A 24,793-nucleotide genomic window follows, 5' to 3' on the forward strand; every position below is an offset into this window, starting at 1 on the left:
CGATGTGTTAAGGTAGACAGTAATGGACACTAAAATAATGTCTAAAATATATTCTGTTGTAGAGGTGCATTTAATTCCAACCGAAATGAATAATGCATGTTCCAAAACAGTAATGTTCTTGCACTTCGTTTGCACTCCATCCTCCTCTCCCCAAACACCCCTCCCTGTCTTCCCTGTTGCTAGGCAGAATATCTCTCTCTTCCTTTGTCAGTCATCCTCTCTCTCGCTTTGATCGCTGGTTTTAGAGAGGGATTTGTGTGTCACTGTCTCATACAGTTCCAAGCAGCAAAAGTTTGGTGGGCAAGTAAAATGGACCCTCTCAGAGTTACAAATGGATAAATGAACACGGAGGATTTTACTGTGCCCAAGCCGTGTAAAGAAACGAAGCAAAACGTGCGCACACGTACAGCAGGTGCGTAGGAGAAGACCAAGGGTCAATCACAGTGGAAGAAAAACTCCCACACACTGTCTTCAGGAGCAAAACATAATTTAATTGGGAAAACGTTTCCGTCGTTAGCCCTTCGTAACCTGGTGAAAACGTTGTTTTCCCAATTAAATAAAAAACATTTACATCTCTATCACGAGTAGTGTGCGGGAGTATATTCCACTGTGTACAAGCTAGTAGATGGAGTGAGTTACTCTTATTGGAGCTTATTTGAGCACCACTGCTTTACTGTACTCTACTGTACTATGGATTATTACTAGGTCAGTGGAATTTTGGGGGAGGGAGGTAATTCACATTGCACTGTACCAGGGTAGGCCATAAACCTGGTACAGTGGAAGAGGATTAATCGTGGATTACACTAGTGTGTGTGTGTGTGTGTGTGTGTGTGTGTGTGTGTGTGTGTGTGTGTGTGTGTGTGTGTGTGTGTGTGTGTGTGTGTGTGTGTGTGGTGTGTGATGGTAATAGCAATAGCACAGTTCTAGTGTGGTATGTCTGTACCAGGCGCGTGCACACATAGACATCAAAGGGGGCTCAAGCCCCTGCCCTTCTACCCGTCTGCAAAAAGTGCCGTCTCCAGCAAATGCTTACTGCACTGCATGAGAAAACTGACGTAATAACTGCAACTGCTAATTTCGCCTTTTGCAACTATTAATTGTACCGGGGAACCTTCCGATTCCCAAGCAGCCACTCTACCTCCTGAGTCACTGCCGCCCAAATAAATACAATTAAATAGAGATGTGTAATGGCCAACACCATTCATTCATATCTAAACTCCTGTGTCTCTATTGGCCTGAGCACTCATACTACAGTAAACCTGACTGAATGAGATATACGTTGATAATGGGCGTACAGTACGGTACAGGAGAGGTACAGCCGAGGATGCAGGATGCAACGCAAATATGTATACAGTACTGTATACTGTGCTGGAAACATATCGTCGGGCAGAAACCTCCCATCTCCATTTTCTAGTTTTTTTGTAAATGAATGCCCTACTTGATCATACTGCAGCGTCACACAAAAGCATCACACAAAACAAGCTTGTAGATCTGCTACTTTTTCAGCTTTTGAAATCCTGAAAAGTAACAGTTTTGCACATATGAGGTTTTCACCCGACAGAGACGATATCATGCAGTCTATCTCAGTCTCTGTTAAACCTAATTTCCTGTGTGTGTGTGTGTGTGTGTGTGTGTGTGTGTGTGTGTGTGTGTGTGTGTGTGTGTGTGTGTGTGTGTGTGTGTGTGTGTGTGTGTGTGTGTGTGTGTGTGTGTGTGTGATTGGTGGGTTATAGTAATAGCAATAGCACAGTTCTAGTGTGGTATGACTGTGCGTGCGTGCGTGCGTGCGTGCGTGCGTGCGTGCGTGCGTGCGTGCGTGAGAGAGAGAGAGACAGTGGATCCTCTTGTGTTTGCAAAGTGAATTAAAACAGCTGCCCCATCTGTTGAGTCCCAGGTTCAATAGAAGCCATCCTGACATCTCCAAAATCTCCCATTAAGCCGCGCAAGAGTGAATAATATCAAACTAGCTAATACAATCTAAAGCACTGTTGCCCATTGTTATGGGTCACAAGTAAATATCCCGTTTTTTTTTTTATCTAACATTTTCAGAAATTCAAAATACATTTCAAACATTCTTCAAGATAATTTCACTAATACAAAAAAATAAAATCCAAGAAATTCCAGGAATTGAAAAAAACTAAACTTTTAAGAAGTAGGTCAAATAGTTTGGGTCTTTGGGAGACATCAGAATTCTCCTTTGGGTCTGGAGCAAAAATGTTTGGGAACCACTGAGATCTAAAGAATAGAAAATATTCTGTGTTTGAGTAAATTGCAGCAATACAAACGGAACAGGAACAAAGGCATCGTATACAGTATATGAACAGTACCATACACATACTGTGTGTGTTCACCTCAATGTATTGTTCTCACACTTGCTTGCTTGTTTTGCAGAAGGTCAAATTCAAAGAGGAAGCCGGTAAAATCATGGTATACAGTAGACCTATTTCATTTAGAAACAGTAAAACTTGACTAGATGTCATGGGGCCTCAATGTGTGTATAGTATACTGTACATTTCTGTATGGTTGTTAGAAATGGGTCAATGTATCACACTTGAAAGTGTGATACAAGTCTGTTTACAATGTGTGATCCACATGCATGTAAACACTGACAGTCCAATTATCTCAATAGTAAAGCAGACTTCATCTTCAAAGAGGAGCGGCTTAGGCCACTGTTTTCCAACGTCGGGTCCAAGGACCCCCAGGGGTCCTTGAAGGGGGTTCCCCAGCTAAATGATTTATAGTTAGGAACCACCATTTGTACCCTGTACGGGTCTCTAACTCTGACAGTCAGAAGTTAATCAACAGTGAGGATTTTACAGTGTCGATTGGGGTCCCAGAGATAAAACATTGTATAAAATGGGCGTCTGTGGCCTATAATGCATATCAAACTGGGGGTCCTTGAAATGAAAACGTTTGAGAAACACTGGTTTAAAGGCACTACACCATGAATTTTTACTTTTTCTTCTACTTGTGTGTTTTTGGTCTCCCCTACCTCTCTTCTATCCCCAAACATACCCCAGTTTGAACACTCAGGCTTTCACACCAAATCTGGGGTTTTCTGTAAATTGGTCTCAAAACAGGCCAAACTGATTTGCACCCTGACGTGACGTCACGTCAGGGTACAACCCCTCCCGTTTTTTTTTTTTTTCTTATCTATTTTTTTTACTTTTTCCACACAGAACCAGGAGATAACATGCATACAAACTGGCTCAATAGCGCCCCGTGCCAAACAGGACAATGTGGTATTGCAGGTGAAAGTGCTTTATAAGCCAGAGAGAAGTTAGTTGGAATGAGTATATCTATGGCTTGATTTAGGCTCAAACCTTTTGAAAAACGTTTGAGGGACATAAACAACATGATATTAAATATATATATATATTTTTAAATTCATGGTGTAGATCCTTTAAGCCATAGACGACCTGGTATACTGAATGGGTATAGGTCAGACTAAATCAAATTGTGGGGCTGGGGTCAATACTTGGTTTTAGGATGGTTTTAGGATGGGTATTGGGGATTTGGAAGGGTCTCCTTGCTGCTTGTTGTTGGGATGTAAATGCAGTGGGAGAAGGACCTCCAAACCCCATTGGCCCGTCTCTCGTAGCAAAAGGACCAGTCACACACCTCGTCTCTTCACCAAAAACCAATGGAGGCGTCAGGCATGTGCAGTATGTGAAGGGGGGGGCGGGGCCAACACTTGTGGTTGGAGGAAAGAAATGTGGGTCAGCTTCAGAGGATGATAATACTGATACCTCAGTCGCTATGGAAACACAAGCTCCGCCCCCATCCCCCACTAACCTGACTTCCTCTCGCCTCAAGCACAAGCCAGTAGAGAGAGAGAGAGAGAGAGAGAGAGAGAGAGAGAGAGAGAGAGAGAGAGAGAGAGAGAGAGAGAGAGAGAGAGAGAGAGAGAGAGAGAGAGAGAGAGAGAGCGAGAGAGAGACGGAGAGACGGAGAGATGGAGAGATGGAGAGAGAGGGAGAGAGAGGGAGAAAGATGGAGAGAGAGGGGTGGGAGAGAGGGACAGAGAGACAGGGAGAAAGAGAGTGAGACATGGAGAGAGAGAGAGAGAGAGAGAGAGAGAGAGAGAGAGAGAGAGAGAGAGAGAGAGAGAGAGAGGCAGGCAGATCGAGGCATAGAAAATAACAGAGGCTGAGCCCGGGCTAGATTTATGCTCCAGGCCACATCAGTCTTTTTGCACCTGGATAAAGCAGCAGCCATCTCTCACCAAGGAACAATAACATCCCCTCGTTAACAACACGGTGATGGATACGGAACACATAACTCACAGTCGCTCTGAATCACGCCTTTAAGTTGCTCACCTAATTTGCTTTGCATAGCTGGCTTCAATCTCTGATCTCTCCTTGACGAATTTGGTGTAGCGCTCGACAAACTCAATGCCCCACTGTGTGTGCTTCTCCAGGTTGTCAAACTGATCCTGCAGAGGAGAAGACAGAAGAACAGACGATTAGAACATAATGAAAACAGAGACGAGTCAGAGAGCAGTGTTGGCCATACATATATTATCAAACATCTGCCGCATCATCTGCTGCAATAATGAAACGAAGAGAGAATAGAGAAATATGAAAATCAAACGGAATATGCAACTAATGCCCTATTACACTTTCTGCAAAATGCACCAATACTCCAGCAAGGAACCAAAACCAAATAATGTAACCCATTAAGACCTGAACCTGAAATCCTAACAGTTTTCTGAAAAAACTTATGTTGCTATAGCAGTGATGCACCAAATGTTTTCATGTCAAGGACCCCCAAAATGATATGTATTTGGCCGCGGCCTCCGCTCCGGACCCCCATCTCAAAATATTGTGTTCCAGGGACCCCCAGAAGCAAAGATTTGAGTTAACAATGTTTGCTGTAAAAAAGAATAATGTATATTCAAAGTTTTGCACAAATCATCATGATGATTAGTAGTATACCTATTCTTTCATCTTTATGGACCAAGTAATCTACAGTAATCTACTGTCGCTGTATAGGCTGGGCGACATGGACACAACATTTTTTCACCAAATACCTGTAGACTTTGCACAGGGCGATTTTTTATAAATAATCATCAGTAATGCCTGTATAATAACTAAGTGGGTAAAGACAAATAATAGTCCACATTATGATGAATAGAGAAGAAGGAACGCAGTGAGGCACCCTTTGAATGCTGGCTGTTCACATAGTGTGATTGTTAATTGGAGTGATCAAAGACATCAGTGGGGGTTTCCAGACAAACGCGCGTAGTCTAGTTTATGACATTACTCAGTTTCAATGAGCAATCATTTATCTCCCCACTTGTCAGAAGCAGAGACGTAAGTGGGTAAAGGCAAATAATCTCAAACTACATCTAAACTACTTTTGCAGAATGTATCTAAAAGGCACTATTAGTCTACAGTTGTAATAACCCATAGAGCTATTCAAGCTGTGTGTCGTCTGTTCTGTGACATCTGTACAAATCACATGGCTGACGACGGCTTGAGGTCATCTCTTTTATCGTGGTCGTCACATGTGCTCCCCCACTGCAACAGTTTCCTGTGTAGCTGTACAATGTCTCACCATCTCGTACCACAGCATCATGGCAAGACGCACTGTGCGATACTGTATATATACTGTAGCTTCCAGGAAATAAAGACATGTGTGATCTCCAGACCTTGGCAGTCTGTCTGTCCACCATTATTGAAGTTAGAAGCTAATATAGAAAACCTCAAACAAGTGGTAAATGCATTTATATATCGCTTTTCTCCAAAGCGTTTTACAATGTGTTTCACATTCACCCATTTACACACACATTCACACCGATGGCGGAGGAAACCATGCAAGGCAAAAAAAAACCTCTTGTTTGCTTAGTTGGTTTTAAGCTAAACTCACCACACCGCAAATAGGCCATCATTACACGTGACCATTAGTGGTGATTGCTGGTATGCCAAAACAAATTACGTCAAACATTTTAAACATCCACAGTGACATAAGACACTAATCATACAAATCACCTCCAAGCCAAAACCATCACTGTCAACTACTTGCACAGGAAGAAAAAAAGCAGCCATGATATGCGAGCTATGATAGATTAGCAATGATACAAAATTAAAAACGACCTTGGTGTGGCTCCAACAGTCCCCCATCCTCGCTTCTAACATTTTTTACCAAATCCGGTTTTTACGTGATCCGGTTCCAACAACTCTTCTAGTAGTCCGTCCCGTCTAAGCCCGTCAGAAAGACTGCCAGCACCAGCACAATACGTGCATATAATAAGCCTGCATTATTCTGCACATTACCACCAACCCGATCTGTACACAACCTATTTCTGCCACAGTACTGAGACACTGCAGGAAGTGGTTGTCGAAAAGGAAAGTTCAAGAAAACACTGTCGCTCAACAAGTCAATTGTATTCCACAATGAGCATATTGTTTCACTGTGGCTACTGGCTGCAACGATCATAAATCTGTAAATTCTCAGTGTTAATTTAACTCTGAGAGCGTACACACCAAATGGAACTAAATGTACCCGTAAGTCGGTCCATTTGGTTCAATTTGTACACTCTCAGAGTTAAATGAACACTGAGAAGACCCGTAAGTGTCCATTTTTGGACCCCTGGCGGTCCCCAGACCCTGCGTTGAGAACCATCAGTGTCTAGGCCACATTATGTTGAATAGAAAATAATTACAAATGTAGTGAGTGAATCGCCCTTTGAATGCTGATGATTCTTAATTGGAGTAATCAAGGACAACAATGGAGGGGTTTGAGATGAACGGGGGGATTCCAGTTAATGTCATTACTCACTTTCAATGACCAGTCATTCATCCCCCCTCTCATCGGAAGCAACTTGGCAAGATGGAACAAAACAATTAGTCAATATCATTAATTTAATTTAACCACTTTCACCCTGATGGCATCCCATTCTGGGTATTTACAAAACGACTTTTGAAATGAATAAAAACATTATAGTAATTCCCCTAAATTCTCAAAGAATAGCAGCTCTATAAGCTCATAATGTGTCCCATCAGGCGTACGTTGGAGCTTGTATTCATTGACCAAAACTAATTATATAGGTATCAGTGGTTAAACAAATAGAGCACTGAAAACACTCCTTAAGCCTTCTCAGTTGTTTTGTCTTTGTCATTCTCCAACGTATCTGTCCTTTAGTGAGTGCTCATTGTTCCACTGAGGTGCCAAACACAGTCAGCACATTTTATTGCAGCATTTTAGTTCATTAAACGCTGGGCAGCAGTCATTCCTGAAGGTCTCGAAATATCAAATAAAGCACCGGGCCACAAAGACACTGTAACCAACCCTTTGTACTGTATGCACACACAGACACACACCGACACGCACACAACATTCCTCTCTCACGTGCATTTCTCCACACAGACAAGTCAGATTACCCGTTTCTGCAGGGGCACCATTGTGTCCGGTTTTGTCTCACAGTTTATCCAAATCCCAAACAATGTCTGTCTGTCCACCCTTCCCTTTCCAAAAAAGCAGGACGGACGGCAGGCGTATTATAGCGGTTAGGTTAGAAAGGGTATCCGCGTGAGACCATGTCCTCTCTGTATCCACACCAGAGCGAGGGCTGTAGATTCCAAGAGACCCCCGTATAGATTAGGAACTCATGGCTCCATGACCCCGTTCCCACACAAAGGCAGAGCACCCACACACACACCGCACGCGGTTTGCCTGAGTAACCCCTGGTTGTCGGGAAGCGGAGAGAATTCCAAGCAGGAAGGAAAGCCCCGGACCGGACCGCTACGCTCAAACACTGACTGCATCTGAGGTCAGGGCAGCTCTAGCCTCCCAGCGCTGGAGAGATAAATGCTCTGTCAGGCATAAGATGGAATAAAAGGGAGAGACCGGAGGTACAACAAAGGGAGAGACCGTGGAAAGAATAGAAGAGGAGGGATTATGGGAGGAGATTAAATTGATGGGACACTTTTTTTTGTGAAGCATTAGCCCACATTGCCGGCTAAATATAACACAACCGTCTCCCCTGTGGTGAGATTTCCATATTCACCTAGTTTTAAATGAACCCAAGAGGTTAAGACAATGGTGCGTGTGAGTGCTGTAGTGATGTCTGGAGAAGTGGTTATACTCTAATTGTGTGCACAGGAATGCAACGGACACCAATGTCTTTGTAGTGGTGCCGGTCCACGGCAGAAGGATCCAAATGATAATCTTCAAGAGACAATAAAGTGGCCGCACACACTGGTAGCCAAAGTGCCAATATTTTATTCTGGACGCAGAGTAATAAAAAACAACGTTTCGGCAGGTAACTGCCTTCTACAGGGTATGAAGAAGGCAGTTACTGTAGCTGCTGAAACGTTGGTTTTTATTACTCTGCGTCCAGAATAAAATAATGTGTGCGGCCACTTTATATACGCTAATTCTGCCAAAAGATTTCAAGGTGGCCTAATGGTGTAAACTAAAGGAACAGTGCCCTGTGTAAGTAATTACTATTTGGTAGGCCAAGTTGACCACTTAAACCCTATACTTCTTTGACCCCCAGGGGTCTATACTTACTGGGTCCCCTCCTTTTTCTCCCTCTACACCAAATATCTTAACAGAAAATAGCCGATCTACAAGCAAGCGTTGCAATCACACATTTTCTCTTCTGGGGGTCCATGCCACATATCAATTTGGTCCTTGGCACGAAAACGTTTGAGAACCACTACTGGTTTAGTGAGCTACAGTAACACCCGCAAAAACGAAACTGTGACCGACGAGTCGCGCGAGGAGAGCTGAGTGCATGCAGCACTGTGAATGAGAGGCAGGCCTGATACATCTGTGGGTGACAGTGTACATGTCTTTGTAGTAGTGATGTGTGGATCAGCATTTATTTTTTTACGCATTAAAACCGGGAAAGCATCTGTGTCATTTTAACCACTTTAACTATTATTTTATTCTTTAGCTATTCAAAAATAGCAGATCTATAAGCTCATATATGAGCTTGTTGTAGATCTGCTATTTTTGAGATTTCATGAAGAATGAGAGAAAATCTTTGAATAAATATATTTTTATTATTAAGTGAACATTTCAACTCAAATCTTTGCTTCTGGGGGTCCGTGGAACTAGTTATTTTGAGTACCACTGATATAAAAACATACGTTTTTCAGAAAACTGAAATGTTTTGAATCAGGTCCTCAGGTTTGAATGGGTTAATGCACACACCCACAACATCCGTTATGAGAGCCAATCCACACTTCCCGACTTGCACAAATATGCATTAATTAACCACTTGAACCTGACCCGAACCGACCCACACAGCCCTTAAACCACCACATCAAATGGCCTCAGGGCAGAGCAGGAAAGAAATCCACAAACTCATCCCAGGAGTTTAGATTTTTTGCTGCAAGTGGCACATAGTGCTCTTGGTGAATGCTGCTGACGCCAATAAGGGCTGATGTGAAGGAGCCTGTAGAGTGTGGTTTGCTATACTCTGTGGCTTGCCAGAAGAATGCTGATTCAGCTTTTATTTATCCGTCTCATGGCTCATCATATTCTGTACGATATGCCTTACAACTCGAGCAGATATAATGTATAGCCAGTAATGGTGTCATCTGCAGGACAGCCAGCCATTGTTTAGCACAATTTCTCTCCCCCACACCTTGTGGGTGGACCTGTGCATCACTAGTGTGTAGTGTGTGTGTGTGTGTGTGTGTGTGTGTGTGTGTGTGTGTGTGTGTGTGTGTGTGTGTGTGTGTGTGTGTGTGTGTGTGTGTGTGTGTGTGTGTGTGTGCGTGTGCGTGTGTGTGTGTGTGTGTGTGTCGCTGCAGAGCTAGAAAAATGCAGGTTGTTTGTTTTCTTGCCTTTTCCACTAGGCAGAGATGAGAAGAGTCATAGGAGAAGGTGTGGCTGGAACTGAAACAGATCAGTACTGAAACCGTTTCAAATATTCCGAATCAATCATAGAGTTATAATCAGATGGGGCTCAGATATAATCAGATGGGGCTGTGTGGTCTAATGCATATTAAATTGGTGGTCCTTGAAATAAAAATAAAAAAAAGCTGAGAATCACTGGAATAAAGTGTATTATCTTTGTCTATAACCTCCACTACAGCACTGATAATGTGCTAAGATGATGACGTCTTCTTTCTGAACAAATGAGTCATTGTGTGTAAGACAGAAGATGATGGGGCACGGGGGAGAGACGCCTGTTCCGCTGAAAGGGAAAATTCACCGGCAAGGCAAAGTCCTCAAGTGCAAGAGAAAAGTGCCCATTAATACATTATTGACCATAGTGAGGGAAAATATCAAGACAGCCACAGAGAGAACTACAGGGATACTGTTGGGTATATTTTTGAAATCATGCTTAAATTTTCGATATCTTTCTATAATTTTCAAAAATAGCAGATGTACAAGCTCGCAGCGCGGCACAAAGTGACACTTGTAGATCTGCTATTTTTGAATGGCCAACGTATAAATGGATAAAGTGGTTAAAATGATTGTGGTGCTATATTAATTACTTTTGCTGGGGACCCCCTGGAACTCCACCAAGGAGCCCTGGGGGTCCCCACTTTGAGAACCAATGACCGACAGTAAAGACGGTTGTAGAATTATGCAATCTAACAAGATCTTCTCTTATGTAATGGCAGTCTCTGGCAACACATCTTTTCAAACGGGGGGGGGGAGTCTGCATCATCAATTTGGATGTCCTTTACATGAAACAGTTTGAGAAGAACCACTATTGTAGGGTCTTGTCACTATAATTCAAATATAATTTGAAAAGTCTTGTTTGTACTGTATATGATTCAGAATGATTCATACAAATGAATCATACAAATGATTCATACAAATGAATCATTCTATGACTCATGCTTTGTAGATAAACCATAGGAAGTAGTGCCGGCCCAGGTCTTCACTAACATTAAAGGCTAACAGCTGCTTCATGTTCAAAACACCAACATGATTCTCTGTTGTTAACCCATTAAAACATCTGTGTCATTTTAGATTTTAGCTATATAGCCACATAAGATTTTTTCTGAAAACTCTTAGGATTTAGAACAGTGGTTTAGAACGGTGGCGCGCTGTGAGCTTGTACATCCGCTATATTTGGGGAAAAAAATGAAAATGTCGAAAATGTTTGGAAAATAATTTCGATTTTGTTTTCACACAAATTTTGACTTCTGGGTCCCTGGCACAAACTCTTTTCAGATGGGGGCGTCTGCGGCCAAATACATCAATTTGGGGGTCCTCCCCAAAGAGAACATATCCTGATTTAGATGGCATTTGCAGAATGGGCCTCAGGTGTTAATGGGTTAAAGCTCCCTCACATGGCCTCTACCAACAGAAACTATCTGCAGCGAGTTAGTTAGAGCAGAAGGCAGTGGCCACAGGTCTAGTGTATCATCTCTGTCGGGTGGAAACCTTGTATGTCCAAAACTGTTACTTTTCAGGATATAGAAAAGGGGACCTGTGGTTCCAATGGTACTATTTAGTCCAGGGGGTCCGGGACCCCTAGGGGGTGCTCAGAGTTACTACAAGGGGTCCGCCAAATATTTGTGTGATATGATTTTTTTTTTTACCTTAACCACTTGAACCCTAGCATCCCTTTTCTGAAGAGAACTTTAGCCAAAAATAGCAGATCTACAAGCTCACAACGCCTCGCGTTGTGAGCTTGTAGATCGGCTATTTTTGGCAAAGAGGTGTAGGTGTATTGGGAAAAAAGGGCATACCAAGTAAACAAAAAAAGTTTAATCTAAAACACAATTATATACAGTATGTAGTAGGGGTCCCTGCTTCATCTCTCTCTCAGCTAGGGGGTCCTTGGCCTGAAAACGTTGAAGACCCCTGATTTAGTCACAAGCTCACAAGCTCATTGGTTCAATATTATTTATCAAACCCACAGACAGACTTAATCCCTTTCACTTTCAGCAAAAAAATGCAGATAAAAGCTCACAACGCACGTCACATCGTGTTTTTTGAGCTTGTAGACCTGCTATCTTTGCAACTTTTGCGCGACACTCTTGGACATAACTTTATGGAAAAAACATAGAAAGTGGGAAATAATGGAGATACAAGTTTTCTGCTCGACAGCGACGATATGACCTATGATCCTTGACCTGGTTCCTGTAGGAGGGAGAGTTTGTTATGTCAGGAGGACACATATATCCCGTACAGCCCACTGCGGTGCATGTAGTATTGTAACAACACTTGAAAGAGCGGCGACCAGGAAACAATCTGTTGCAAAAGGAGATTCATAGCAGGTACTAAATATATCTTTTTGCTGTCCTTATATCCCTGTATTGCAACTTTGTATGTTTTCTTTTGTTGTTGTTGTAAATGAATGCTCTACTTCGTCGTACAATCAGCAAAAGTATCAGAAATAGCAGATCTTCAAGCTCACAGCACATCGCATCGGGACATGTTGTGAGCTTGTAGATCTGCTATTTTAGAAACACTAGAGGTTCGGGCCGGCCCTCACACCTATGTTGCACCGCCGATCTGACTGATATCTGGAGATCTCTGTATCTGTCAGTCCTTGTGCCTTTTATTCCCATATATGGAGATCCCTGATGTCATCATCAGTATGCCCATATATGGGCATGCCCCCTTTTGTGCCCATATTGAAAGAGAAAGTGGTTATGTCTGTCTTAACCAATGAAAAGTAGTATTAACAAGAGCAACACAGGTTATATTTTCCGTTTACTGACAAGTAACGGTTTTGGACATACAAGTTTTCCTCCCGTTATGCAGGATACAAATTTACTGTACGAACGAAAACAAACAAACACAACTCCTGCTTGTTTAAGGATCAACCCACTGACCTCTCACCCTTTCCAACTGGTCACGGGATTACAGAGATTGTTTTTTTTTAATGCATGTGAGTGCCAGTTAATCTCAACTAAAGCACATGAGCTCCCATTGCCAATCTGATCTCTTGATTGAAATAGCAGATCAAGTATAGGGATGCAAATCGATAGGAGCGTTTTGAGGGCCCTGCTATTACTTTTATAACTACACAGTATAGTTCTTACTGTCAATTTAACTCCAAAGAGAGTCCATTTGGTTCCAATTGTATACACACTTCAAAATGAACACTGGGATTTACAGTTCAATAAATACAACATGCCATTTTGTCTGTTTATGGCCAAGTGTTTGCCTGATGAATCCTGAATCAGGTCTATCCTGGTCACCATCACATTCTGTCTGACTAGCAGTGGTGGTACAAGTATGTTTTACTTAAGTAAAAGTATCAATACCGCAATGTAAAAATACAAGATACACGTTTGGTATTCAAAATTTACTTGAGTAAAAGTTCAAAAGTATTGGCATTAAAATGTAATTAAAGTACCAAAAGTAAAAGTGCTCATTATGCGGAAATGTCCCGTTTCCAGTTTTCAAACTGTATAAAAATCATTTGAAAGTAGCAGATCTACAAGCTCACAACGCGTCGTTCTGAGCTTGTAGATCGGCTATTTTCAACCTTTCCGCCACTGCACTTCAGTGTATCCCCTGGACACTTAACCCCTAAGTGATCCCTGCCCTCCCCTGTGAAAAGCACTCAGCTGGGTGAAGCTGTAAACCGAATTTCCCCCGCGAGATGAAATAGGTCTAATTATTACTTTAACAAGGTAACAGTACTGGCAAGATTCCCATATTATTACATGAGCCACCAGCATGTTGATATGTATGAGCACACAGAGATTCACAGTTCACGCTATATCCCACACATACCTTCCCCACGACCAAACCTGTATAGGAATCACTAGTTCAGCGACAAGGAAAGGACACAATCCCCTGCTGGCTTCCCACCCATGAACACTGAACCATTCTGTTGGGAAGCCCCGGTGCTTTATGGGAACAGAACACAGGTCTGTGCGGTGGTGGGCGCGTGTTTGACCTCCATATTACCAAAACTCCCCCTGCATCTCATTCTTAAATTTGCCATCCACTCAGATCCATTGAAGCTTCCAGCACCAATCACACATTAACATCAATGTTGAAGGATTGACTGCAGGGGGCAGCTGATTCAACAACACAGTTCTGAAAACATCATCTCATGGTGACACTGTGTCTGCCATGTTTGTTAGATGGACTTTCCATCTCCTCACCTGCATGTCTATTTGCACACTGCTCACAAATAAAGAGATCCAATCAGAATGTGGACATGACCCAGGTGTAAAAGCAAGGGGGACATTGATTGTTCATAGACAGACAGACTGTCTGTCTGTCTGTCTGTCTGTCTGACAGACACAGGCAGGAAGGCATGCAGGCAGACTGACAGACAGACACACACAATGTAGAGTAGACAGTGCTGATGTCATAGTACTTATGTCATGGAGTGGCTGACGTCATAGTACTGGTCCATTTGGTTCCGTTTAAGCTACATTCCGAGCTTTCTCTCAAGACTCAAGATTTGTAACATTGGCGAGAGAATTGCTGACGTGACATAATGCGTTGAGAGGAGAAATAGCTGTGCTGAAAGCAGAAAATGCTTTTTGTTCCCCCCAGAGACATTTTGGCTCTATCCTTTCCATAGTTAATAGTTATCACAGCACACCCATCACCCAATCAGATTGTGTGATTCTTCCAACTCGTTTTATATTGCTCTGAATGCAACCAACCCCGAACAATAGATGACAAAACTTTATTGATCCCACTGGGGTGAAATACAGTCGTCATGGCAGTATCGCAGTCCGCCGTTATGAAAAACAAAACAAGACAGATACAGAAAAAAGATCTACAACTACAAAATGTGCAGGAAGAGAACAGACGTGCATAATAACACACCTGTAAAGTCACAACATGATGCATGATGACAGTTGGCCTCGAGCAAACACACGTCAAGGCCACCTCTCTCATTTGGAAATGAAAGGCAACAAACGTTATAATGAAACAAACCAACCATCCAGAACGTTTAACAGGGTTCTTGTCGGGTTGCCAGACTCAAAGACTTCCTGCTAAGTGCTGCCTTTCTGAAATGGTGGGTTGTGTGGCAAAGAGCTGATAGCTGAACACACTTCAAAGCAGCAGCATCACTGACATCAGGAATGTTTATTGTTACCCTAAAAGAACAGGCATGATAATCTTAAGACAGTCTCTGTTTTATTACAGCCACCACTGCAGTACCTAGTCTGCACGAGTCACTTTGCTGCTTTGAGCATCACACAAAGAAAGGAATATGACAGTAACATAAGTTTTGAAATGAGGAAAATGGCGATGCCACCTATAACCTTTTTTAACCACTTAAACCTTATAGACTTTGTTGTACAGTGAATAGTCAAAATAACCCGATCTACAAGCTCACACGGGATGGGCCCGGACGGCTGGCATTGCGGTCCGGGCCCCCAGCCTAGCCTAGCCTAGGTCATGGGGGCATGCCCATACAGCATGTCGCTGGTTCAAATCCCGATCCCGACAACCTTTGCTGTGTAACACTCCCCATCTCTCTCTCCCCATTTCCTGTATAGGCTACTATCAATGAAAGGCAGTAAAAGCTAAAAACAATATCTTAAACATAATAAATAAAGAAAAGTTCACACAGGATCGCAATGTGACGTGTTGTGAGTAGGGGTGGGACGATATGGGTACCTCACGATACAATATATATCACGATATTAGGCCCACGATAACAATATATATCACGATATTCGACGATATTCGATATATTGCGATATCACGATATTCGATATATATTGCAAGAAATTTCACCAACGATATACCACGATATCTGAAAATATCGATATATTGCGATATCACGATATATTGCATGACATTTCACCAACGATATATCACGATAGTCCTTGTATTCAATTCATAAACACATAAAATAGCACCAAACAGTTCAAAATCATCATTACACAAATACAGTTGACCGTCGGAAAAATAACGTATCCCAAAAAAAAAAAAAAGTATATCGATTTTTTCCGGCAGTATATCGATTATTTATCGCGGGAGAAAGTAACGCGATATATCGCGATATCGACATATCGTCCCACCCCTAGTTGTGAGCTATTTTTGCAAGTTTTGAACGAAATCTGTATTTTTTTAAAATTGCCCAAAATACGGACAACACTCACATAACAGCACACACAAGCAGGGCTATGCAGACTGCATGCACACGCAACAACACGTGCACATGTGGTGATGATAAGAGATACTGCCAAAAACATGTATAATAAAAAAAAAGTAAAAGAAGGCCTAAGATTATCCTCTGACAGGAAAGCTGTCCAGGAGAGGAGAGGAGAGCAGATGCCAAAGGTGGTTGAAGTAGCCACACACAGCAGGCCATGAGCAGATGTTCAACTATAGCTGCTAGAGCGAGGACAATGGCTGTCAAACTAAGCGGACTATAGAGGCTATTGTCTGAGTCACCCTTTTCTTTTTCTTTTGTCAACTTGACCACATGAAATGAAACCTATCGTCACACTCGGCAGATGTTTGCTGAAAATAGCCGATCCACGAGCTCACACCACGTGTCACACCACCACATGTTGTGAGCTTGTGTATCGGCTCTTTCGGGCAAAAAGGAAGTGGGCCAAATATACCCCCGGCATCGGGGGGGGGGGGGGTACCCCAGACAATGAAGTGGGTTTAAGTGATTAAGAATGTGGCTCACATGTTCACTCAAATAAGTTTGGGGCAAGTTTGGGGCATATATTTATTATAAGTATATTTTGATGCCAATACTTTACACAGCCAATTTATTATAAGTATATTTTGATGCCAATACTTTACACAGCCTATTTTGGCAATACACAGCCTGGCTTGGAACTAACGGTTCCCAAGTCAAGAGGCAGCTTTATGTACAAGTACTCCCCCTGGACATGAGGCTAGTATGTCACATGATGTACAAGTAGACCCCCTGGACATGAGGCTATAGTATGTCTCATGATGTACCCCTTGGCATATATGTCACAGGGACTTGCCCCCAATCCAACCCTTGATGCTGAGTGAGTGCCAAGCACGGGCATTGGTACCATATTCGAACCCCAGCCTCCCAATCTCTGGGCAGACACACAGTTAATAAAATGCTCCTAATTGCACACAGGATTAGAAGAAAGGGAAATAAAATGCATTAATTCTCAACTGGACTTTAAGGCTGATCCAATTATACAGTAGTAGCTACTGGCAAAAAAGGAGCACTCCTCCAAAAACAGCATGGTTGAGCATCACTACTCCCCTGCGGTCTCTTGGTAACCATGTAATTCGCTCACTGACCAGCACAAGCACAGGGGGATAGTTGGAGATTTGCTCAATAACTGTATTTGAGTACAGTTTTGAGGTACTTTTAGTCTGAGTATGATGTCCAGGCAACTCTTGTACTTTTTTACTACACTAGATGATAATTATTACTAAACAATACATTAAACAATTAAGCCCTATTTTCTACTTTGTCTATTCGAATATAGCCGATCTACAAGCTCACAACGGGTTGCATCGCGGTGCGTTGCACGCTTGTGGATCGTCCATTTTTTTAAGATGTTGACACATTTTGAAAACCTGCATAATGCCTACTTTTACTTTTGGTACTTTAAGTATATTTTGATGCCAATACATTTGCACTGAGTAAACTGAGTATTTCTACATTGTGATATTGTTACTTTTATTGAAGTAAAGAAATGTGAGTACTTCTTCTTCCACCAGTGATCTAAAGCCTTGCTGTGTCCCTCACTGACCACAACACAAGAGAGGAGTCGGAGCAGCCCTGTGTTGAGCAAACTAAAGGCTGTGAGTAGGTCAATGCATTTCTTCAGCGTGCCTCACAGAAGTGGGCGTCCGACCACAAGGACAAATATTTGGGGGGGGGAGATGCCGAACCTTCTTTTCAACACACTCAAGGCTTTGTCCGACAAAGTTGGGCAGAACAATGCTTCCACAGGCCCCCCACTGTAGCTGTCCTCCTGTGCCAGAGAGCATGCAGTCTGGAGAAAATGGACAAATAAACAAATGGACACCACACGCACACGCACATGCACACACTCACACTCACACACACACACACACACACACACACACACACACACACACACACAGGCCCATATTGAGCAGCATGTGCTGAACCAGTGAATGGTCTCCCACAAACATTTCACTTTGTGCCGTAAAAGTCAAGGAAGACTTAAGTGCCCATTCAACCCCCTGCTTATAAATCAGTGCTACCTCAGATTACTCAGAGAGGCCGAAATCTGTCCCTTTCTCAAGTCTTTTGTGCCAGTTTGAGTCAAGTCCACAAGCTACACTCTGTAAAATGTGTCATAAATGTGTCACAATCAAGGTGTTTGGTCCAAGACCTCGTCTGCAGATGTTTCAGCTAGCATTGGAATTCGGGTTATCAGTTTATTCTGCATTAAGCTTGCATAATATTGATTTCAAATTTTTATATATATATTTATTGAGACAGCTTTTTTTTATTGTTAAATATTACAAAATAATACAGTTGGGGGTCTAGACTCATCTATAGAAACCATTTCTAATTCACCAGCTTACGATACGATGCCATGATATCAATAATAACGATTGGATATTTGAGATGATGAGAAGATAACCTGTGCCCGGCTAACACAGCTGTGTTACATTTACATCAGTTACAACGTGTATTGTATTGTGATCTTTCACTGTCACCAGTAGTGCTGCACGATTAATCGAAAAAAGATCGTGATCTCGATTCAGACACCTATGCGATCTCGATTTTAAATTATGACGATTTTTTTTTCAATTAAAAAATAAATAAATAAATAAATAAATATATTAAAGTAAATAAAATAAAGTATATTTACAAGAGAATTGTGTGAGAATCGTGTGAGAATCGTGATCTCAATTCTTATGGAGGAAAATCGTGATTCACATTTGAGCAAGAATCGTGCAGCACTAGCACTCACCAGTGGTGTAAAGTAACTAAGTACATTTACAAGAATCTTTACTCTACTGGAGTATTTTCAGTTTTCAGTACTTTTACTTTTACTCTACAATCATTTGAAAACTTTAGTTACTAGTTACTTATATAGATATAAATAGCAGATATACATTATTATATTATAACTCATACATTAACCACTTCAGCCCTATTTTATACATAGGCTATTTGAAAATAGCAGATCTACAAGCTCACAACGCGTCACAAGATCTGCTATTTTCAAACATTTCAGTACTTTTACTTTTGGTGCTTCAAGTATATTTTGATGCCAATACTTTTGTACTTTTACTCAAGTACATTTTGAATATTGGACTTTTACTTGTAACAGAGTATTTCTGCATTGTGGTATTGATACTTTTACTTAAGTAAAACATTTGAGTTCTTTTTCCACCACTGACTGTCACTGTCACGGTCACTGTCCCTGTGTCGTCCTGTGGAAGGTACAGTATAGACAGCCACATGCCTCCCCTGATACCAGCTGCTCGTTGTCACATGACAGCGAGGAGCTTCACCGCCGGTACACAGCTTATTACCATGTTGTGAAGAGGTTCATGCTATCTCTCCCTCCCAGTCAGTGTTGCTTGTGTGCGGCAACAAGGACAAAACAATCCCTTGGTTGGCTTCTCTTCCCACCCACCGCACCAGCTGGCAACTGTGTTTGTTGGAGCTCCCTGTCAGGCCCAGAGGCACCGCTGCCAGGAATGGAACCCAGGCATCCGAGGCGCTGCATGGGGAGCCAGTCTGAGCATATCAGTGCCAAGTTTTGATTCTAATTCCCAGATATTGTGTTTAGTCAATGTTGCAATTTTGGTTTCAATTGTGCAGTCCCAGTGGGAAGGCATGTCCCAACTGTCACACACTCAACAAACACCAACCGTGGCCCCTCCCACACACACTTTCAGCTACAGCCCAGAGCCACTGAGAGAGAGAGTGTTATGACAGTCCCATAGACTTCTGTCGTAAACAAAGAACATTGATATCATATTCAATATTCAATCGCTTATCGCCAAAACCAACTTGCAAAAGTAATGCTTGCCATCAGGCGACCAATAGTTGCAAACACTACTGTATATAAATAGTTCCAAACACTACTGTATAGTACCTAACATTGCTGTATAGTCCCAAACACTACTGTGTATAAATAGTTCCAAACACTACTGTGTAGTTCCAAACATTGCTGTATCTAGATCCAAACATTGCTGTATACTTAGTTACAAACACTATAGTCAGAAACACTGCTGTATAGACTAATAATGGGTGATGATGAAGCATGCACGATACATGAACCATATATGACCTGTAGTGCTTCTGACTCCTCATTGACACAATTCTTAATGGCTCTGGAGTTGCGCACTGGAAACAAAATACCCAAAATGGCTATAAAAATGAGGTTGTTAAAGAGGTGGTGCCATGTTTTTGCACTTTTTCTGTTTTTCATGTGTCTATGAGGTTGATAGAACTTCATTAAGCCCCCCGGTGGTGTTTTTATGGTGTTTTATGTCTTCTCTGACTATTTGGAGTTTCTTCCTGGAGGCTGAAACCTTGAGGGTCAAACGTGCCAATAGAGAAACAGCGCTTTAGTGACATCACAAAGCCATACCCTCCCCCTCATTATCATAACACAACAGGTGTGGGCATGAGGAGGAGGAGGGACTAGGACAGGTGGGTGGTGCTAAGGTGGTGGAGGAGGTGCTAAGGTGAGAACCAGGTATACTTAATGAACTGGAGGCGTGTCCACATAAAAACAACATTTAAACACTTACTGTACACTTTTTTTTTTTGAAAAAAATCCTTACATAATAATAATACCTTATGATCAGGTTTTAGGGTTGAAAAATATCATGGCACCCCATCTTTAAAGAAGGGAGACGATTTCAAGACATCTGTGAGACATCCTGTAAACTCTGGACATTGGTTGGTACTGGATAAAAAACTATAACCAGAGTGAAAGCAAAAGTGTGACAAGTCTTCTGCTTTATGGTCAAGGGAAGTCAGATCGACAGGTTGGTTTGGTTTCCTGTGTGAACTAAAAGAGCAGAGATGCGAGCAGGTGACGATAAATCTGCATGACACACTGAAAGCCTTCCAAACCAAACAGGGATTATAGAGCCACATACAACCAAAATGTTGCTCAATGTATAATTTGTCTTATTAAGTGGGGCAGAACAACCAGCCCTACAGCTCTCTGTAACCACACACAGACAGGCGACATGCTCGTGCACACACACACACACACAAGGGGTGGGGTGGGGGGGGGGGCAGGGGGGCTCCTCCTAGCTGCACATCGAAGTGTACTTGAGCAAGACACCGAAACCCTAGCACCAGGTTGGTGCCTTGCATGGCTTCCTTCCTCCACCGTCGGTGACGGTGTGTGAATGTACATTGTAAAGTGCTTTGGAGAAAGGCGCTATAGAGCGTCGCAGTTCCCGCCCACTTCCTGTTTTTTTTGGTGCCGGAAGAAAAAACTCAATGCATTTTTCCATTGACATTTCCAAAAATATTTATATCTATTAATTTAAGCCTCGAATCAAGCCATCATGACATGACATGAATCATGACCATAAACGTTTGATTCTGTGATTTTTTTTTTGTTGAAAACGGCAAAACAAAGGGTATTTATTAAATATAGTATATCATATAATTAAATATAAAATTTTAAAAAATCACAGAAAAAAACGTTTTATGGTCATGATTCATGTCATCTCGTGATGGCTTGATTCGAGGCTTAAATTAATAGATATAAATATTTTTGGAAATGTCAATGGAAAAATGCATTGAGTTTTTTCTTCCGGCACCAAAAAAAACAGGAAGTGGGCGGGAACTGCGACGCTCTATATAAGCGCACCATTTACAAATTAACACACACACGCACGCTCACGTGTGCAGTGCACACACACACACACACACATTCTTGTTACGCCATATGAATTGCTGTTTGGGGCAGTGTGTGCATGACCCTAATGTGCACTTGTTTGTACTGTATGCCATGCCATGCAGCTATTTATAGAAAACCCACCACAGCTGCTCAGAAATGTTGGTGACAGACACATGTAGCATTCTGCACTTCACATGCACCACGTATGCACATGCATTTTCTATAGCAGTATTTTCTCAATGAAAGAAATCAGACAATTATCAAAGCTCACTGTAGTGTGGCGACTGGCTCCGTTAAATCTGAAAATAGCCGATCTACAAGCTCACAATGCGTTGATCTGCTATTTTCAACATGGCGCACAACTATAAATCACCCGGACATTGTTCACAGCAGGTTGAGCAACCAGGAAACTGTTATTGAGTCACAGTATAACTGGAAGGCTCGTCGACTCATTCATGACATTGAAGCCCTGCCCTTGTGGAGTTTCAGGATTACGCTGGTTGTGACTTTTTATTGAACAGAAACAGATCTCTATGTTGCAGCCGATTTTCAATTATTCAGTCCATGGCAGTATACTGTTGTTGAGCACTGTTGACATTATCGATTATAATTATGATCGATTTATATGAAATAGTAAATTTTCAAGCAAAAGATTACAGATATACAAGCTCAAAACTCACAATGTGACATTAGCTTGTAGATCTGCTATTTTCACCTCTTTTTTTTGCGCAACCTTAACCCTTACGAAAAAGTCTAAAGTATAAATCAAAAAATCCTTCTAGATTATTTGATCAATCAAAAAAAGTAATTGATATAATAATTGCTAAGACAATAATTAATAGTCTCAGCCCAGGTAATAATTAATATTATAAATAAAAGTTATAATAAAATAACGTCACCATAATGTGAATGTTTGTTTTTATTCCATATTGTGAGTAAGGGAATTATTTGCACCTCCAAAATAAGTCTTGGATGGATGAGTACAGGGCATCATTTATTACACTATTGAATAATGTATTTATCAGTGTAATCAGGTATGATGTATGATGGCGCACACTTATCTTAAATAAACAATGCTTCGCCCATCTATCACTTCATAGGAGATGCCCCGAGGAAGATGACAAATTATAGGCTAATATAGATAATAGGCTAATTACACCCCTTTGTCAAACAATGCCAAAACACGACTAAAGGGCCATTCTCATCAAGCAACAATAACTATAACTAAACCGTTCATGGTTATGGTTATGGTGTAGATTCTAGTGTGCAAAGTTGAACACATTTTGGCTTGAGAGTAACAAAGGAAGGGTCCTGGTGTTCACTCAAATAGTTAGGGTATATTAGGTCCAGTAGTCTTGAAGATCTGTTTGGGACCTACAGCAGGGAGTTCGGGACCCCTAGGGGGGTATGAAATCTATGAAAAAGGTTTAATCTGCAACACCATTTTATACAATATGTAGTGGGGGTCCCTGCTTCACCTCTTTCTCAGCTAAGGGGTCTTTGGCCTGAAAAACGTTGAAGCCTGTGACCTACAGTATGTTGTTGCAGGGTAGATGTACAGATATTGTTTCTGTTTGTAGCACAACATTTGCAGAAGGTGCTATACGTTTGAGAGGAGCTGCTACTTAAATGGTAAATGGTGCATTTATACTGTGTAACGCCTTTATCTAAAGCACTTTACAATGTGCATTACATTCACCCACACAGCGATGGCGGAGGAAACCATACAAGGCACCGATGCGATGCGATGCGAGAGTGTGGTCAAGCCAACACCAACTCGGGACTCCTGAAAATTAAGGTTTTCAATGAAGTGAGTCCCGGGACTGGTGGTCATTTGAATGAGTCCCACTAATCTTAGATTAGATGTTGACAGTGCAGAAGCATAATTGCCTTGATGCATATAACATTAACGAGCGTCAACAAGCGTCAGCTGGACACACACACCTGCCCTCTGCAGTGCTTTAAACAAAAAAAATATACTTTTTTTTCCGATATTACATTTTTATGCTATCATCGGGCGATAATATCAGGACGCCGATAATATCAGACATCCCTAGTTGGCTCCCATAGTGACAGTTTGCTTGCCTCTAGTTCCGGGTGCCTGACGCAGTGCCCTGCCAGCCTCGTCCTTCTCTCTCTGACTATGTCTGTGACCCGTGGTAGTTCCCCATAGACATAGAGAACGACATTTCTGATCTGGTTATAACTTATAAGTATTTATAAAGACTGCTATATCCTCTTGACTAAAGAAGGCTAGTCAGTGAGGCACCGCATCGTGACTTGTTTGGCTTTTGTTTGTTACTTTCACTTACTAAATCGCAGTCACTTTTAATAGCTACAGATACGACACGGAGGCCACGCTATTACAGTATTAGACTCTAGGTTATATCTTGTACTACAGTTATCTGAGAATGTCAAATTACACAACAACTTTCACCAAAAGCTTTAGAAAAATGGCCTCAAGATAAAAAGAATACAGTCAGACATGAGTTGGACCTGTAGCTCACATTATATGTGTTTAAGTATAGCCTATATTCCATCCCCATGCGAATCTATTGCTTCCCAGAGTTGTGCTATAACAGCTCATAAGCTAATCCTCCATTGGGGATTGTTGTGACCATTCCTGTTGTCAAGGAGGAAAAACCATGCATTTTTTTTAGCTTCTACAGGTACAAAATTCATCAGAAGATTGTCAATCAACATTTTCTAGCGTCATAACTAAAGTGGGATTTGGGAAACAACATTTACGCATTCTAAAACCTAAGCCCATTGTTTTCTTATACTGCTGAAATTAGCTTCAACAACACCCAACTGATTAGAACAGAGCTTAACCCATTGAGACCCGAGGAGACGATTCTACAAATGTCTTCTAAATCCTAACAGTTTTCTGAAATATTTATGTTACCATATATCGGTCCTTATGTTGCCATATATCAGTGGTTCTCTCAAGCTTCGAATAGGCTACGAATAGCCAAAATCTAAAATGACACAGATGCGTTCCCGGATTGCACGGGTTAATGGGATAATGATGATAACATATTTATCCTAAAATAAGGGCTACTATGCTG

General features: G+C 41.8%; 1 protein-coding gene across 10 annotated transcripts in view; it reads right to left on the reverse strand.

Moving 5' to 3' along the window:
• fnbp1b (formin binding protein 1b) overlaps positions 1–24,793 on the reverse strand; it is a 223,146-nt gene that overhangs the window by 183,682 nt on the left and 14,671 nt on the right. For 5 of the 10 annotated variants that reach the window (XR_013932535.1, XM_080419738.1, XM_080419742.1 and 2 more), the window contains exons 1-2: positions 6,099–6,306; positions 4,320–4,435 (exon numbers count right to left, since the gene is read on the reverse strand). Coding sequence is in view for 9 of the 10 variants with exons in the window: in XM_080419738.1 (XP_080275864.1) it covers positions 4,320–4,435; positions 6,099–6,140 (158 nt within the window). In the remaining variant the exon portion in view is untranslated. Of the gene's footprint in view, positions 1–4,319; positions 4,436–6,098; positions 6,308–7,385; positions 7,624–24,793 lie in introns of those variants that run through there. The other 5 variants (XM_080419736.1, XM_080419740.1, XM_080419741.1 and 2 more) reach the window with 4 other exon arrangements.

Source organism: Gymnoscopelus braueri (assembly GCF_963280865.1).
Source record: "Gymnoscopelus braueri genome assembly, chromosome: 22".
Taxonomy (NCBI): Eukaryota; Metazoa; Chordata; class Actinopteri; order Myctophiformes; family Myctophidae; genus Gymnoscopelus; species Gymnoscopelus braueri.